The sequence below is a fragment of the Haemorhous mexicanus genome, chromosome 2 (assembly GCF_027477595.1).
Source record: "Haemorhous mexicanus isolate bHaeMex1 chromosome 2, bHaeMex1.pri, whole genome shotgun sequence".
NCBI classification, from domain to species: domain Eukaryota; kingdom Metazoa; phylum Chordata; class Aves; order Passeriformes; family Fringillidae; genus Haemorhous; species Haemorhous mexicanus.
The window spans coordinates 108,835,322-108,850,098 of NC_082342.1; the positions used below are offsets into that span (position 1 = coordinate 108,835,322).

The 14,777-nt window shown below is 39.1% G+C and overlaps 1 protein-coding gene across 2 annotated transcripts in view; it reads right to left on the bottom strand.

Moving 5' to 3' along the window:
- Positions 1 to 1,575: 1,575 nt before the first annotated feature.
- Positions 1,576 to 14,777, bottom strand: part of APOO (apolipoprotein O) — a 28,212-nt gene continuing 15,010 nt past the window's right edge. For both annotated transcript variants that reach the window (XM_059839906.1, XM_059839907.1), the window contains exons 7-9: positions 12,631 to 12,738; positions 4,695 to 4,790; positions 1,576 to 1,892 (exon numbers count right to left, since the gene is read on the bottom strand). In XM_059839906.1, the coding sequence (XP_059695889.1) occupies positions 4,722 to 4,790; positions 12,631 to 12,738 (177 nt within the window). In that variant the 3' untranslated portion in view covers positions 1,576 to 1,892; positions 4,695 to 4,721. The remainder of the gene's footprint in view (positions 1,893 to 4,694; positions 4,791 to 12,630; positions 12,739 to 14,777) is intronic.

The window sequence follows — 14,777 nt, forward strand, 5'->3', positions numbered from 1 at the left end:
TTGCTCACATTTTGGAACCATCTCCTTGTCATGTGTGTATGCAGGTGCTCGAAGGCAGTAATTTCCTGTTAGATAAAAGCATTCCTGTTTGATGTCAATCACTTGGGACATTTTTAAGCAGCAGTGTAAATATGCTGAATTAAGATCTATCAAGTGAAAAGCATTTAAGTGATATTTATTCAACCCAGGCTAATAAACATGCACATGTGTATATGTAAACAAAGAACTGAATTAGCAAGTAATCACATCCTTAAAGGCCAATGTGGCACATACCAAATATTGAAATAATATGAAACTGAAAAAAAACAAGCTTCTAAAGCTGTATTCCTAATTCTATGGTAGATATTCTCTATGTGCTATGAGAATGCGTAAGTGAGGAACTATCTTAAGGGCAGAAACAAATCTATGCTTGTACGACAGGAGTGGTGTAACAGAGCATTAACTGCTCTGTTTCCCAAGTTTCCTTTCCACTACTGACAAAAACACTACTTTGATCCTCCCAAGCCTGCTTAAACTATCTTGGCAAGTTTCAAGTCAAAACAAAACCACACACACACACACACCTCCCAAACCTCATGCAAGAACTCTGCTCCCTATATCAACATATATCTTTACCAGCCTAAAACAATCATAAAAACATGCACTGAACGTGTTGGGAGATACTGTTTTTCTGCCTAGGGCAACCACATGCCTTATTGCCCGTACTAAAAAGAGCTGGCCTGTTTTACAATGCCCACACAGACTGGCATTTACACAGACAAGGTCTGTTTGTTTTTCTCTAGAAGTCTGGGGAATATGCTCAGCTGGAATACCTAACCATGGAATAACAAAGATGTTTAGAAGCATTTTGAATCTGATTTACTTTACATTTTCTTCCCTGCTCTTTTAAGAAAGTTAATGTATCACACAAACACATATTTCATGTTATCCTTCCCCCATTCCTCATATTCACTGATTAATTAAGGAGCATTTAAGGCTCACCAACACAGCTTTAAATGCTCTGAGCTGCTTGGATTACAGTAACTTCTAATGCATCAAGCCCCAAAAGAGAGACTCATGGAAATGACAGCAAACGATGAAAGGGTTTTATTGTGCAAAGATTTCAAAATGCTGGATATCCTTTTGTATTTCCCTTCACATCACTTTCTCCTCTCCTCCTCTGGGTGGGAATAAGGAAACAACCAAGTTATTCTATGGCTGGTTCCCACCACAGTAACGTTCTGGTTCCCATTGTGCTGCGCATTCAAGCAAAAACAAGAACAAGCATTAACAGCTCCATTCCCATCCATCCACCAGACAGGAACTCACAGATGCTTCATTACACACCTCCTGCTGGCACTGATGAGGCAGAGGACGTGTATAGAAAGGAGGGGGGGACTCAGACAAAACACAAGAGTCATTGTAATTGTTCCCATTCCCAATTCCATGAGCTCATGTTAGCCAAAACATCCTACTACTTTCAGCTTTCCTCGCTGGTAAAAAATACAGGCACTGTCAACACCACCTAGAGAACCTCTCAGATTGTGCAAACATCACATCTGTGAGTTTAAAGAAGACAGGAGGAGGGGAAAAAAATTGACATTTTCTGTAACTGGAATTTTATTTTATATATAAATAATAAAGAGACCGAGGGATTTTGAGACTTGCTACTTGCAATGTTGATCCTGCAATGGGACAAGCATGGGCAGCCTTGAGTGCCACTGCAGAACAGAGGACGAAGTCTCAGGACTGACCCAACACGTAGTGTCCTTTCACAGAAGCCATACCAGAAGCCCGAGCAGATCATCAGACTGTCCTGAGGCAGAAGGCAGATTAGTCACATTCAAAACGAATTCAGATGGTTTTCATCTTTTTCTTGGGAAATGGTTGCTCATATCTATATTTTTATTCACCTATAACCAAAGAAAGGGGACAGAGGTTAAGGGGGAGAGGAATGGAGGAAGAAAGCAGAATTAAATTTATCAGGCGTTTTCGTTTTTACAGTTCAATCAAAGCTTTTTTCTTTGATGTGGCAAGTTGATCAAAATCTGTTTGAGGAACATTCTCAACACCAATTTGCTTGCAGTAGAGATATTTAACTCTTCATATTACTGACATTAGATGATCATGATGATCATGTCTGTTCTAGAGGACTCGATTCCCACAGTTGAACTAAATGGAAAGACAAAAGAGAACTCATCAAACCAAACACCAACTGGAATCTTGTGTAATAAACCAACTTTCTCAAAAAGAATTCTTTTAAATTCCCATCAAATGCATGTTTTCCTAATCTTACTTACTCTGGAGTAAGACTAGGGCGATTTAACTCAAAGAAATGGAATTATATAAATATAGATCTGGAACAGAGTGAAAATGAGATATGCCATCTTCATGAAAAAACACGAAACCCTGTCACTTCCGTGCAACTCCCAAATACAACAGCTGGATAAAATTAAAGCTTTTTTCTTCCACAGTGGGATGTGGTTTGAGCTGAAGTTTGCATATCATTTTTGATGACAAACTATAATAAAGGAGGTGCAGTGCTGCTGGTTTTTGGAATAGAGAAATGTGTTGTTGTCTTCAACCCAATATGATTTTGTCCTTGGCTGACCATTCACAGTTCAGAGACCCATGCTGCGGCAAATCATGGAGGAAATGAGATTGTCTTCATTTTATTAACCACATTCAACTAGGAATATTACCAACAGTTGAAAATGCAGTGAGACTTTCAGGACTGATCTCATCTAGAATAAAAAAAATGTGTCTTTTCAAAGATCACAGCAATGTTCTCCAACCTTTGGGATCACCCAAATCCAACAAAACATCTGGACTTGGGTAAGAAGTTAAATGACAGAATTTGATTTCAAGCTCAAATAACAAACTGCCACCCCCACAGAGCAGCTGAACTTGATACTGAATTGAACTTTCACCATCTGGTTGCCCTAGGTCAAAAATCCAGCAGTTCCCTTCATGTGCCTCCTCCAGAAACAACCTGAGGTGAAGCATATAGGTTTCAAAACCAGGTGTGCTCAGGCTCTTCAAGCTCCTGGGCAATTTATCTTTACTCTCTTAAAACCTTCCCCAAACAAAGAAAATGTGCCTGAAGCAAACGGCTGACATTTCAAAAAGTGAATAAAAAAATTATATTCATAGAAAGAAATTCTAAAAGAAAATAAAACCTATTTATGGATTTCTGTTTGAACCTTGATATTTGTGCAGTGTCACAAACAAAAGTTCAGTTTTCTTGGGTTTTAATCATTTAGTAGCTCTGTCGTAGTTGACAAGAAGCACAACAATATTTCAGTGAATTTTAGGCTTTTCTTTCTCTCAGTTCTCTTGGGATTCTTTACACAAAAAAATATTAAAAAATCCTCCCATTATTTTTTTTTATTTTTTATTTTACATTACTATCTTACAAACTACTTGGAAAACATGTATTCTTAAAGACTTTATTCATAGCTCTAAAGGGAAAGCTAAGTTACTCAGTACATCAGCCAGTCAAGAAGCTCACATTGCTGTTGTGAGAATTAGCAATAGCAATTAAAAACACTTTAAGGGAGCCAACATTAAAAACTAGGTTTTCTTTTAAAGCTGCCCATGTAGCAATGGAATGCTGCTGCTGAGCAAATGGGTGCATTCCACCACATCTGCAAACATATGTGACTGATGTTGGTGCATGGAAAAAAAACTGATGCAGTTTGCCAGATCTGGACTCTATTTACACAAGTTGGCAGCAAAGAAAGAAAAATGAAATTTTTCTGGTAAATGCAATACTGCATAGAAAAATGATGAGGAGTCTCTATAATGTCAGGATCACTTTCTGATGAAAAGCAAGTTTTTAACATGATGCAAAAATAATACAGGGCAAAGAAAAGCAAGTAGAAAACATGTTCAGAAGAGACATTCTTTATCAACTGATAACAGAGCAGACATCTGACATTTTGTGCTAAATTTTGTCCAATTAGGTTATAATTATTTGTAATAAGCCTCAAATACACAGCAATTTTTATCCTATGAAACCAAACCATCACAAAAAATTGAAGAGGATGTTTCTGTTTTGCTTTTCTAGAAACTGTAACCATAGGACTTGCTGGAGTTTAGAACACAGCCCCGAGGCCAAGTCAGAACTGGTATCTCGAGTTTCTGCCTTGGAGAGCCTGGAAAATGCTGCCCTCATTTCCTCGATCTTTTGTTCCCAACAGGACTCATTTGGGAGCTGCATTAACATGAAAGGTCAGGCACATCATGGACTTTTACAGGCTGTAAGGCAGTGCTGTACCCTGGTACTCACAAATCTTTAGAGAAAACTTATCAGCAGGGAAGAGGTTTCTTTCCCCACCCTAATACTTGTACAAGCATGACAAAAAAGGCAAAGAGATTTTTGGTAAGGAAGGCAGAAATGGGAAGATGAAAAAGAAAATAAAAGGCCAAACCCAACCAACACCACAATCACAAGGCTTTCCTCAATTATTCAGAACCTTTCAAACAGACATGTATTTACTTGATATGTTCGAAAGATGAAGAATTTAGATTTCTTAACTTGAATAGTGTTAGGGAGTGCATATATTCTTGATAAATTTTAGGACAAATAAAAACATCTGCCTGCACTCTCTTAATCATTATGAAGAAAACTACAAGTCAAACTTGAAAATGTTCAGCTTTCCCCAGTTACTCTGCTGCTTAGCCACAAACCATTTAAAGTCTTTATCTTTTACCTGTTTGATGCCAGGTGCTGTAGCATTCTACTTCTGGGTCTGCTCTTTATTTGAAGCAGCATGGACTTCCAGGGGCTTGTCACCCACTGCATCACCCTTGAGAAAGAGAAAAAATGTGCACAACATTTCAATTGAGGCAATCCATGATTAATGTTTTTATCAGAACAGAAACCCTCTTCAAAAACTGAAAAAAAAATACCTCACAAAATCAAGTGCTTCATGAGACTAATTCAGTATAATACATTCAAATATGATCTTCTACCAAACACTTTCTAGACTTTAGTCTTCCTGAAGCTAGCCAAGCAATTAAAGGATTTGAAAGAGCAAGTATTTTCAACAGAAGAGCTTTAATTGAATCATTTTGCCTGTATTAATAACAGAGGATGAATACCCATAGAGTAGTTGCTATTTTGCATTCTCTGAATTCTGTGTGGATTTATACAATAGACCTCTTTTAGCACATATGCCTTTAGAGGGTGTTCTCACACTTTCCCCAACATTAATGACAGAAATCAAAGAATGGAGAAGCTTGTTACAGGGTCTGGTCTATCTATTTGCCAAGATGCTATAACAAACATGCATTTGATTACAGCTCTAAATACATATCCATTAAAATACTTAAAGGGCCACACACATGGCTTGGGGACTGAAGTACATAGAAGGACAAGCTGAGATGAGGATCTGTTCAGACTAGTGAGGACCAGACAAAGGGGGAACCTAATTCCTATCCACAATTTCTTAATGGGCATTTATATATTTGGAAGAGCCACGTCCTTCTCAGAATTTCACATCTAAAGGACAGGGAGAAAAGGACAGAGGAGCATGGCAGATTTCTCTTAGATCAAACGACAAAAAATTGTAAATGTATCACACCACTGATCATTGGAGCAGGTTTTCCTGACAAGTTTCTAAATCTCCACACCAGGAAATATTCAGCACATGGTTATATAAGGCCTGAACCACCAAATCTAATTTTGAAACCGTCTCCGCTTTGAACAGGGGTTTGGGTGAAATAATCAGAGGTGGCACCCACCCTCAATTGTTATTAAATTCTACACATGGAAATTAAACAGCATTTCCTCTTTATTCCAGAAGGCTATTTTAACCAACATGACTTAATTAAAGAGATGATTCGTGAGAGCCAACACGGCTTCACTAATGGCAAAGTGTGCCTGACAAATTTGGTGGCCTTTTCTAACAGGGTTACAGCAGTGGTGGACAAGGGAAGAGTGACTGATGTCATCTGTGACTTGTGCAAAGTGCTTGACACTGTCCCGCAGGACATCCTTGTCTCTGAACTGCAGAGACATTGATTTGATAGATGGACCACTCAGCGGATAAGGAACTGGCTGGATGGTCACACTGCAGACATCACTCTGATGCTTGAGAGAGACCAGGGACAAGTGGTGTTTTCATCTTATTGCAGGGGTTCCACAATGTTGTCTCCTTATCACAAAAGTTTCATACCTTCTTGCTATTTCCTCGTGGGCAGCTCTTCACAGCACTGACTCTTTCTTCCTCACAAAGTAGCCAACTGACACCAGTTCCCTTCTCAACCAGCCAACCCACTCTTTTATAGCACTCTTCTTCTCATTGGTTCCAGCTGTGGCCTGTTCCTAAGCTTTGATAGTTGGCCCAGCTGCAACTCCTTAGGGGTAAGAGTACTTTCTACACTACCTTTACTTTCTTATATTCTATCCCCCTACAAGTGGTGCTCCTCAGGGGTCAGTGCTGGGACTGGCACTGACACCTCTGTCAGCAGCAAGGACACCGGGATTGAGGGCACCCTCAGCAAGTCTGCCAACAATCCCAAGCTGTGTGGTGGTCAAGATGCTGTAGGGAAGGGATGTCATCCAGAGGGACTTCATAGGCTTTAAAGATGGGCCCATGTGAACCTCATGAAGTTCAGTAAGGCCAAGTGCAAGGTCCTTCACTGGGGTCAGGACAATCCCAAGCACAAACACAGGTTGGGCAGAGAATGGCTTGAGAACAGCCCTGGGGAGAAGGATCTGGGGTTGCTGATTGATGGAAAGCTCAACATGACCTGGCAATGTGCCCTTGCAGCCCAAGAACCAACCACATCTTGGGCTGCTTCAAAAGTAGTGTGGGCTGCACGTCATCTTTGCTCTTAGAAGCAGACCAGGAGTGCTGTGTCCAGCTGTGGGGCCTGGGACATAAAAAGGCTGTGGACTTGTTGGAGCAAGTCCAGTGGAGGCCAGGGGATCATCAGAGGGCTGGAGCATCTCTTCTACAGAGACAGGCTGAGAGAGCTGGCATTGCTCAGCCTGGAAAAGAGCAGGCTTTGGGAAAACTTCTAGCAGCTTTCCAGTGCCTAAAGGGGGGTACAAGAGAGCTGGAGAGGGACTTTTCAGGAGGGCCTGTAGTGACAGACAAGGAGGAATGGCTTCAAACTGGAAGAGGGCAGGTTTAGATTAGATATCAGGAAGAAATTCTTTGCTGTAAGAGTGGCGAGGCCCTGGAACAGGTTGTCCAGAGAAGCTGTTGATGCCCCATCTCTGGAAATACTCAAGACCAGGATGGATGGGGCTCTGAGCAACCTGATCTAGTGGAAGCTGCTCCTGCAGAGGGCTGGAACTAGATTATCTTTAAGATCCCTTCCATCCCAAACTATTCTGTGATTCTGTAATACTAAATGTGATGGAAAATGTAGCAAAAGAAACTAGAAGAGACTGGAAAATATTTCAAAGAATGGGTCAAATTTATATACTACCAGTTAAACACGGTAAGGCACCAAGTCTGTGCAATCCTGCATTTGCTATGCTGGAGATATGGACTCAATATATAAAGATTCAATTATGAAGATATTTCTTAAGTGGTTTATTCAAAAAATGCCTAGCAAAACCTTTAAAAGGTAATTCTTTCTTTCAAAAATCCATTTTGTTTTGATTACTACCCTGGATATTTCATAGTAGAGGAAATCACATCCACAAACCACACCCATTTCAAAATAATAATCTACTCTGTAATTTGCCTGTACAGGAACTTTTAAGTTATGATATTTTACTAAAATTTACAATGAATAATCTGACTAATGATGCCTCATCTCAGAGTTTACGCAGTCCTGAACAAATGAACTAAAAATAATCTCACAGAGAAGGCTGTGTTTTTCCAGTTTCTTGTTTTAACTTGTAAAAAGTAATTATTGTCTAGGTAAGCTTTTTTTTTTTTTTTAATGTCCTGAAAGAGGAAAACAATCTAAAGCAACACACACACTTGCACAAGAGAGGAAGGGTCTTGCTAAATTCCTTTGTTTCTATGAGCTCAGGAGATCTCATCACAGGGCTTGCCTTAAGTATAACTGTTAAGCCTGAGTTATTTAATTCAAGCCAATCCACTGATAGACTATCATTCCTCACACAAAGTCATTTGCTGAATTAGCAATTAAGAAGTTTTTAACTCCAACCACTGTATATGCCCACAGTGTAAATAGTGAGCCTAAGTGAGATAGCTCAAGCAAGTAATGTGAGTTAGCCAGAAAAGGACTTTCTGAGGCACAGGCACATCATTTCAGAAAAGAGTGCCAAAGTCCTCTAGCACACTAAAAACCAGGTCAGAAGCAAAATATGTGTTTAGATCAATGACTCAGAAGACAGACTTTCTCTGTGCCAGGGTACCCTCTCATAATCAGAAGCAGGCACATATTCAAGACAGTCTTTTTACTTTCTGGCTCAACACAACCACTCCATAACAAATCTGGGTGGCCAGGGGAGTTCACACATCAGAGCTCTATTCCACAGTAGAAGAGGAAATATTTTGGATTCTTGTGTTTCTGACTGTTTCAAGTGAAAAGTGACTGATAAGAAATATCCAAAATAAATTTATTATCAAATCTTCAATACATAGGGATTCCTTGGGATTAAAAAAAAAAAAAAAAAAAAAAGAAATCATTATTTGAAACTAAAAATAACACTGGAACTAAGGGGACTGTACAGTGTCAGTACATGAGTGATTCAAAACCACCCCAACTTAGCTCACACACCGTCTAGCAGAGATACATTGACACCTAAACTTGAAACAACAAACTTTGCAAAAAACCCACCGTGATTACTTTGAAAATTTTCCTTCCATACAAAGAAACCCCCCCACAAAGCAAACCAGCTAAATGTCAAACCCCCAAACGAGAGGTGCCCCCTTCCCTTACATTGCAGCTGAGCCAGGTGCAGAAGTTTCTGTTGCTACCTCAGAAGTCTTGCAGATGGCCAGATCCTGTTACACTGATCTTAGAAATTACAACTTCGAAAGTATGTAAGATAGGTGTGTATCTTCTATGCTTATGGAAACTCTTGAAAGGGAAAGTCTGGCCGCCAGAAAAAAAAAAAAAAAGCAGCTGCAAAAGAAAAACAAAGTCTCACCCGGGCTCACAGATTAATAATTTACCTTCTGTCCTCTTCGGTTTGCAATGTATTGCTTGGAATAAAGAGAACATCACTGCCTTACCTTATTCATCCTCCCCCAGTCAATCAGTAACTCCTTCTTCTTTTACTTAAGTTGACCTTGAACTTAACTCTCACAAAAATATGAAGTACTTTCAAAAATGTTGCTCTAAGCTGTCCTTAAGGAGATCAACGTTTTGCAGAGTACATTCTTTCTGTCCATCACACTTCTAGCACATCTCAATTTCCCACTGCCCATACTAAGAATTCCCTCCAAAAGAAGTAATATTTCTTACAAGTTTCATATTGTTTTTATTCTTACTACCAAACAATAAAAGGAGGGCATGTGACAGGAAACAGCATTTTCTGCCAGAAGTAGATGTTTATCTTTTAGTTGAGATGATCAAACTTTTGCCTGCCTATTCAGAACCTACCAAAGCCAAGCCTGACAAGCATTTTCTGAAGAAAGAAGCTCCCTCCGCTGCTTATGTTGTGTTTTAAAAGATGACCAAAACACACATGACTTCAAAACTCTCTAAAAACACAATTCAAGGTTTGTTATGGTCACAATCTGTGGTGCTGATGGTGAGGCTCCCCAGTCAAAACACTGACACCACAATTTTCAACAGAGCTTTCAGGTGAGGAAGGTTCTGGTCCACAATTTCCTTGACATTTGTTCTAAGCAAGTACAGGAAAGCAGCCAAATCTGAGCCCTCTTTGCAGCTGGAGACATTTTGTAACCAGCTAGCACTTAATAAAATACCCAGAGATTGCCATAGAGATAGATTTTAAATATATTTATATAAAAATATATTTATAAGTTACATGTGTAATAAAAACATATGGGTTTAAAAATTATATGTATCATATATTAGTATTGCTGAGTTACTGGTGGTGTCATCAGCACACCAGACAGGAATGAAAACCAAATAAAATGCCATAAAAGTTTCTCTCAGTCTCTGAAGCTGAGAGGGAAATTAGTTTTCTGTGAGATTACATTACTAGTTGGGCCAAAGTGGGAAAGAGCAAACACAAGAAGAAAGGAACAAAGGGTAAAAGAAGGGTGTACCTAGAACTGTAGTGCTGTTCTGCTTTTACACAATTTGGCCACTTCACTAAAAACAAGGGGTGGCCAATTCAGTGTTGCAGGAAGAGAGAGAATCCAAAATTGTTAAAAATACAACAAAAGTCTTTGAATGGTATAGAGACAAGACAAAGTGAGAACTAAGAGAAGAAAATTACTTTTCTATGTGCTTCAGTTTTAGCAGAGAGATTTTATCCTGACATCCTGAAGAGCTCCATCCTTCAACAGCATATTAAAAACATTTATCTGCCAGACTTGCTGTATGGAGGGGCTGGAGCCACAGTGTTTTGAAATGTAGGCACAGAAGGTCCCAGAATTCATCTTTCTTGGCAGAACTCAGAATTCAGTTGATATTACCTCAATTTGGCACAGGATTTTGTTTCATAAAACCTTCAGAAAATTAACATACCACATTTATTTTAATGACATATTGCTGCACAAACATGAAGTTATGCACAGCTGTGGTACCTATGACTATCAAACAAATTATGAGCAACGTAACAAATTAACAGAAGCCAAGAAGAGCCACCCATATACTGCTTGACTATTTGCAAGAGTCCTTTGTGTAGCAACAGGAAAATGCTGGAGTAAATGTCACAAAAACAAAAATAACGTCTTTTGCTCTGGCATAGTTTCATGAAATGGGTTACATCTGCTGCAACAACTCAAGAGTAACATTAAGACCTGCCTTCACTAGTTCAGGAATCTAACTGCCTAGAATGACAATAAGAAATACATATACAAAAGCAACCAAATTCTTCCACAAGGTTGTCAAGTTAAGACAGAAGTACAGAAGTCACAGAATCTATCCTACAGTTTTAGGATACAGTTTTTTTGCCAATTTTAGTATATGATAGTTAAAAGCACTTTCTTCCATGACACTTCTGTGTGAGTAAAAGCCTCCAATAAAAAAACAGAACTTAAGCAGAAATTCTTCTGCTTGAAAAATTGATACTGATTTGGTGGTGCTAATAATCTGTATGATTATTTCCATCTGGAACAAACCTAAAACAAACCCATCTCTACCCACCCAGATCCTCAACTATGCATTTTGTATGGTTTCACCAACCCAGGCCAAAGGAAGCTTCAGGGCAAACTTCTTCTATTAGAATCACTTCTCAGACCCCCTTCTGGACAAAAGCATGTGGCTTCTTACAGCTGCTGCTCAGCTTCTCTGCACAGCAGGGAGACAGGACCCTCTCTTGAGGAACTCCGAGGACCAAGCAGCAGTAAGGCTGTTTGCCTCAGTGGTAATGGGAAATGCAAGCAATTTCATCAAGTGACCAAGTACTGTTTCTTCATTTGAGTCACAGGGTTTTTGTACCTTGTCTAATCCATCAAGTTACACAGCAGCAGCTCACACTGACAGCATCTGAACAACGAGATGAACTTTTGGAGAACACCCATCAATGAGCATTTTGCTCCTTTGTGCAAGTAACATGTTTTGGCAACTAAGGGGTGTGATTTAAAGATTCTGCAAGGAGGAAGAGAAGGAAGTGTGTTTACTTAGTGGTCTCTGCAATTCTGCAGGCTGTTTGTTTTTCTGCTGAGGTAGCAAGTGCTTGAATAAGCCTTATAGCAAAATGAAAGTGTCAAAAGTTTCTGCCTTCCAATAACAACCACGTGTTCCCTTTTTAAAGCCTAGGACACAATTAAAGAAAAACTTCAGCTATTTTTTAGTAATGCTGTCAGTTTGTCTTTCTGAAATATTTTAACACTGCCTCTTTTTTGAGTTTCTTTTTGACAGCCTAGGCTTTAGGAAAGGTACAGAACGATTAACCAACCTTTGTTTATTCAAGTTCATTTACTGAAGTGCCTTGGGCCAATACAGGATGAGTATCCACTGATGAAAGTCTTCACTCTCAGAAGACTCAGCAACTGCCAGGACATGAGAACATTTCCCCAATCCAGCTTGTTTTGGAACTTGTTTTGGAACTAGTCCTACATCCAGCCTCAAAGCAACTTGGTCCCATCCTCGAGGTCTATCCAAGTGAAATTCTGTCTCCAAAACACCTCTCTCCCAGTCACAGTGAGTTTAGAAGTGAATTTAAAACAAGAGAAGCTTTACATTACACATTTGAACTTTTCTTTCTTTAAGCAGCAGCTAAAAAAAAACACCTTAAAACCTTACAGGCTTTCTTTGGTACACATTTAATAAACTTGCTCAGTTCTCCAGTCTCTCGCACTATGCTTCACTAAGCCATGTACATATATTTCCTAGAATTCTGTTTGCTTATCTGTATCAGATTATACTAAAGGAAGCTTCCAAACAGGATTTCTGAAAGTTTAGCTTGAAGTAAGCCTAATGTTTTTCCACAGCTTAGAAAGAGAGAATGAAAAATTTCTCTTCAGAAATAAAGGCCAAGTCACAGTGGAACAAACCCACTGTTGTTTATAATTTTTATTTTTCTGAAAAGGCAGTGGTAATTTCAGAAATCAAGTTCCTCAGACTTCTTACCTTATCACCTTTTTCCCCTGATTTCTTCTTCTTAGGATTATCCTTCCAAAGAGCTTCTACAGCAATATATCCTTGAAGACTCCAGTCATACAGCTGTGTACCAGCAACCTTTGAAACAAAAGGTTTCAGAAAGCATGAACTTAATAATCTGGGGGAATATTGCCTTGCTTCTTATTGAAGTGGTAAAAGTCTCATAACACAAGATGTTTAACTCCTCCCGCTCAAGCTCACAATGTACAGAATTAATAAATATCTTAGAAAATAATGTCCCCTGAGGAATAAGAAAAAATAATGTGCTAAAAACCTGTCTGAAGACTACCTGAATATCCATCTGTACAAACAGGAGTGGAATGATTCGGTGTGGAAACAATCCCTGTTTTCCTAGTATTTGACAATGAACATAATTAACATATGCAAATTATTTCTTAATTTGGCCATACCCATTTCAAAGACCCTACTGAGGATTGTCAGTAATTGTTTGCAATTTTAGATCTTTTTCTTATTTGTTTTTTAGAACTTTCTGATAGATGAATGAATTTTTTTCTGTCAGCTGTCAACTCCTGAAACAGTACACAGCTAGGAAAGACTGTGTTTGCTATATTACACCAACAAGTAATTTTATGACAGGGAAAGAGCCTAAGTCTAATAAAACAGCATCCCTTGTCCCTTATGTGACATGGAATTGTAATATTTATAGCACCCTTTAAAACTAAAGAGCATTAGGTTTTAACAGCCAGGCTCAGGTCTATACTCCAGTCTCCATCAATTCACTGTTCAGAGATTTCCTGAGCCAGAGGTGATTTTTATGGGTGTAAAGAGGCCCAAGGAATTTCCCTTCTATGTACTTTTTGCATGGAGTTCAAGGGGAAGTGCAAATTTTTAGCATCCCTGTGCCAAGTAGTCCTACTGCTGGGTTCACGTGGCGGGAAGAGCCACTTCCCCTTGTTTGTCTGATCTGCAATCAGCAAGACTGATTACAGCAGTTACTACACAATGGTACAAGGATGTGCTTCTGGGCAGACACCATGTGCTTGCTACCTTACAAAGGAGGCTATTCAATAACTAGAATTAAAAGAAAACAAACTCAAATCAGCAACTACACTTTCAAGTCATGACTAAATCCAAAATGTAGGCTGTCTTAAATACAAAGCAGGCTTTCTGTCACCATATCTGACCAATTATTTTGGTTTAAACAAGTCCATTGGATGCGCTCAGTTTTCTCTATAGCTGAAAGTGATAAGAGGCATCAGAAAAAAGCACATCAAGTGATCCAGTTAAATCTCCAAAACTGCCCAATTAAAATATTACAGGTATAGACAGTTATTTTGTTTTTCAGTATCATAAGTGTTCATTCCCTAGCATCTAGCACTTCAACAAACTAGCTGGCTCATCTGAAAAGATGGTGGTCCCTTGTGCAAACAGTACAAACCTACCACTGAAAAAATCTGAAAAATAATCACAATAAACAAAGTGCTGGTTTTGTCTGCAATATCACCAAAGACACAGCTACCAACATAAAATGAGAAAAAACAACTGTCCTTAAGCTATATTTTTGTTTCTGCTTAAAAATACTCCATTAAAATATTTAAAACCACACTAAATGCCCAACAGTACAAACTTAAAAATATTCTTATAGTCATATAAGGAGTCATATGACCAAGTGATTTATGAATTGCAATAGATGAGAAACTGGTCATTCATGTTGCTGGATTAAGTAGCTACATCACAAGGTACAGCACCCCAGACAGTTTAGTCTGCCAAAACCAACCAATGTTTCACCATGGCACAAACCTCCCAAGAGCCAGGACCCACAGACACTTCCACAGCTGAAAAATGCAGGTCTAGGCAGACTGGAAGTGCAAGCTACAAGGTCAACATGCTAAAATACCATTGCTGCTGAATGCAGCACTGTAAGTAGGTTTGTATGCTGAAGTTTGAACAAATAAGTTCACAAGTCAGATTGAGTGGTTCTCAACAGGGATTCTGAAAGCTTGAGATGGCCATGGGCCACCAGCACCCACACTGGGCACTACTGGGGTAGCACCAGTGGTCTCCAAGGCCTAATGTGCCACACAGCACCATGAGCATGCATTACTGACGCCACTGCACATTACACAGAATCACACACATAGAGAATTTTGATTAGG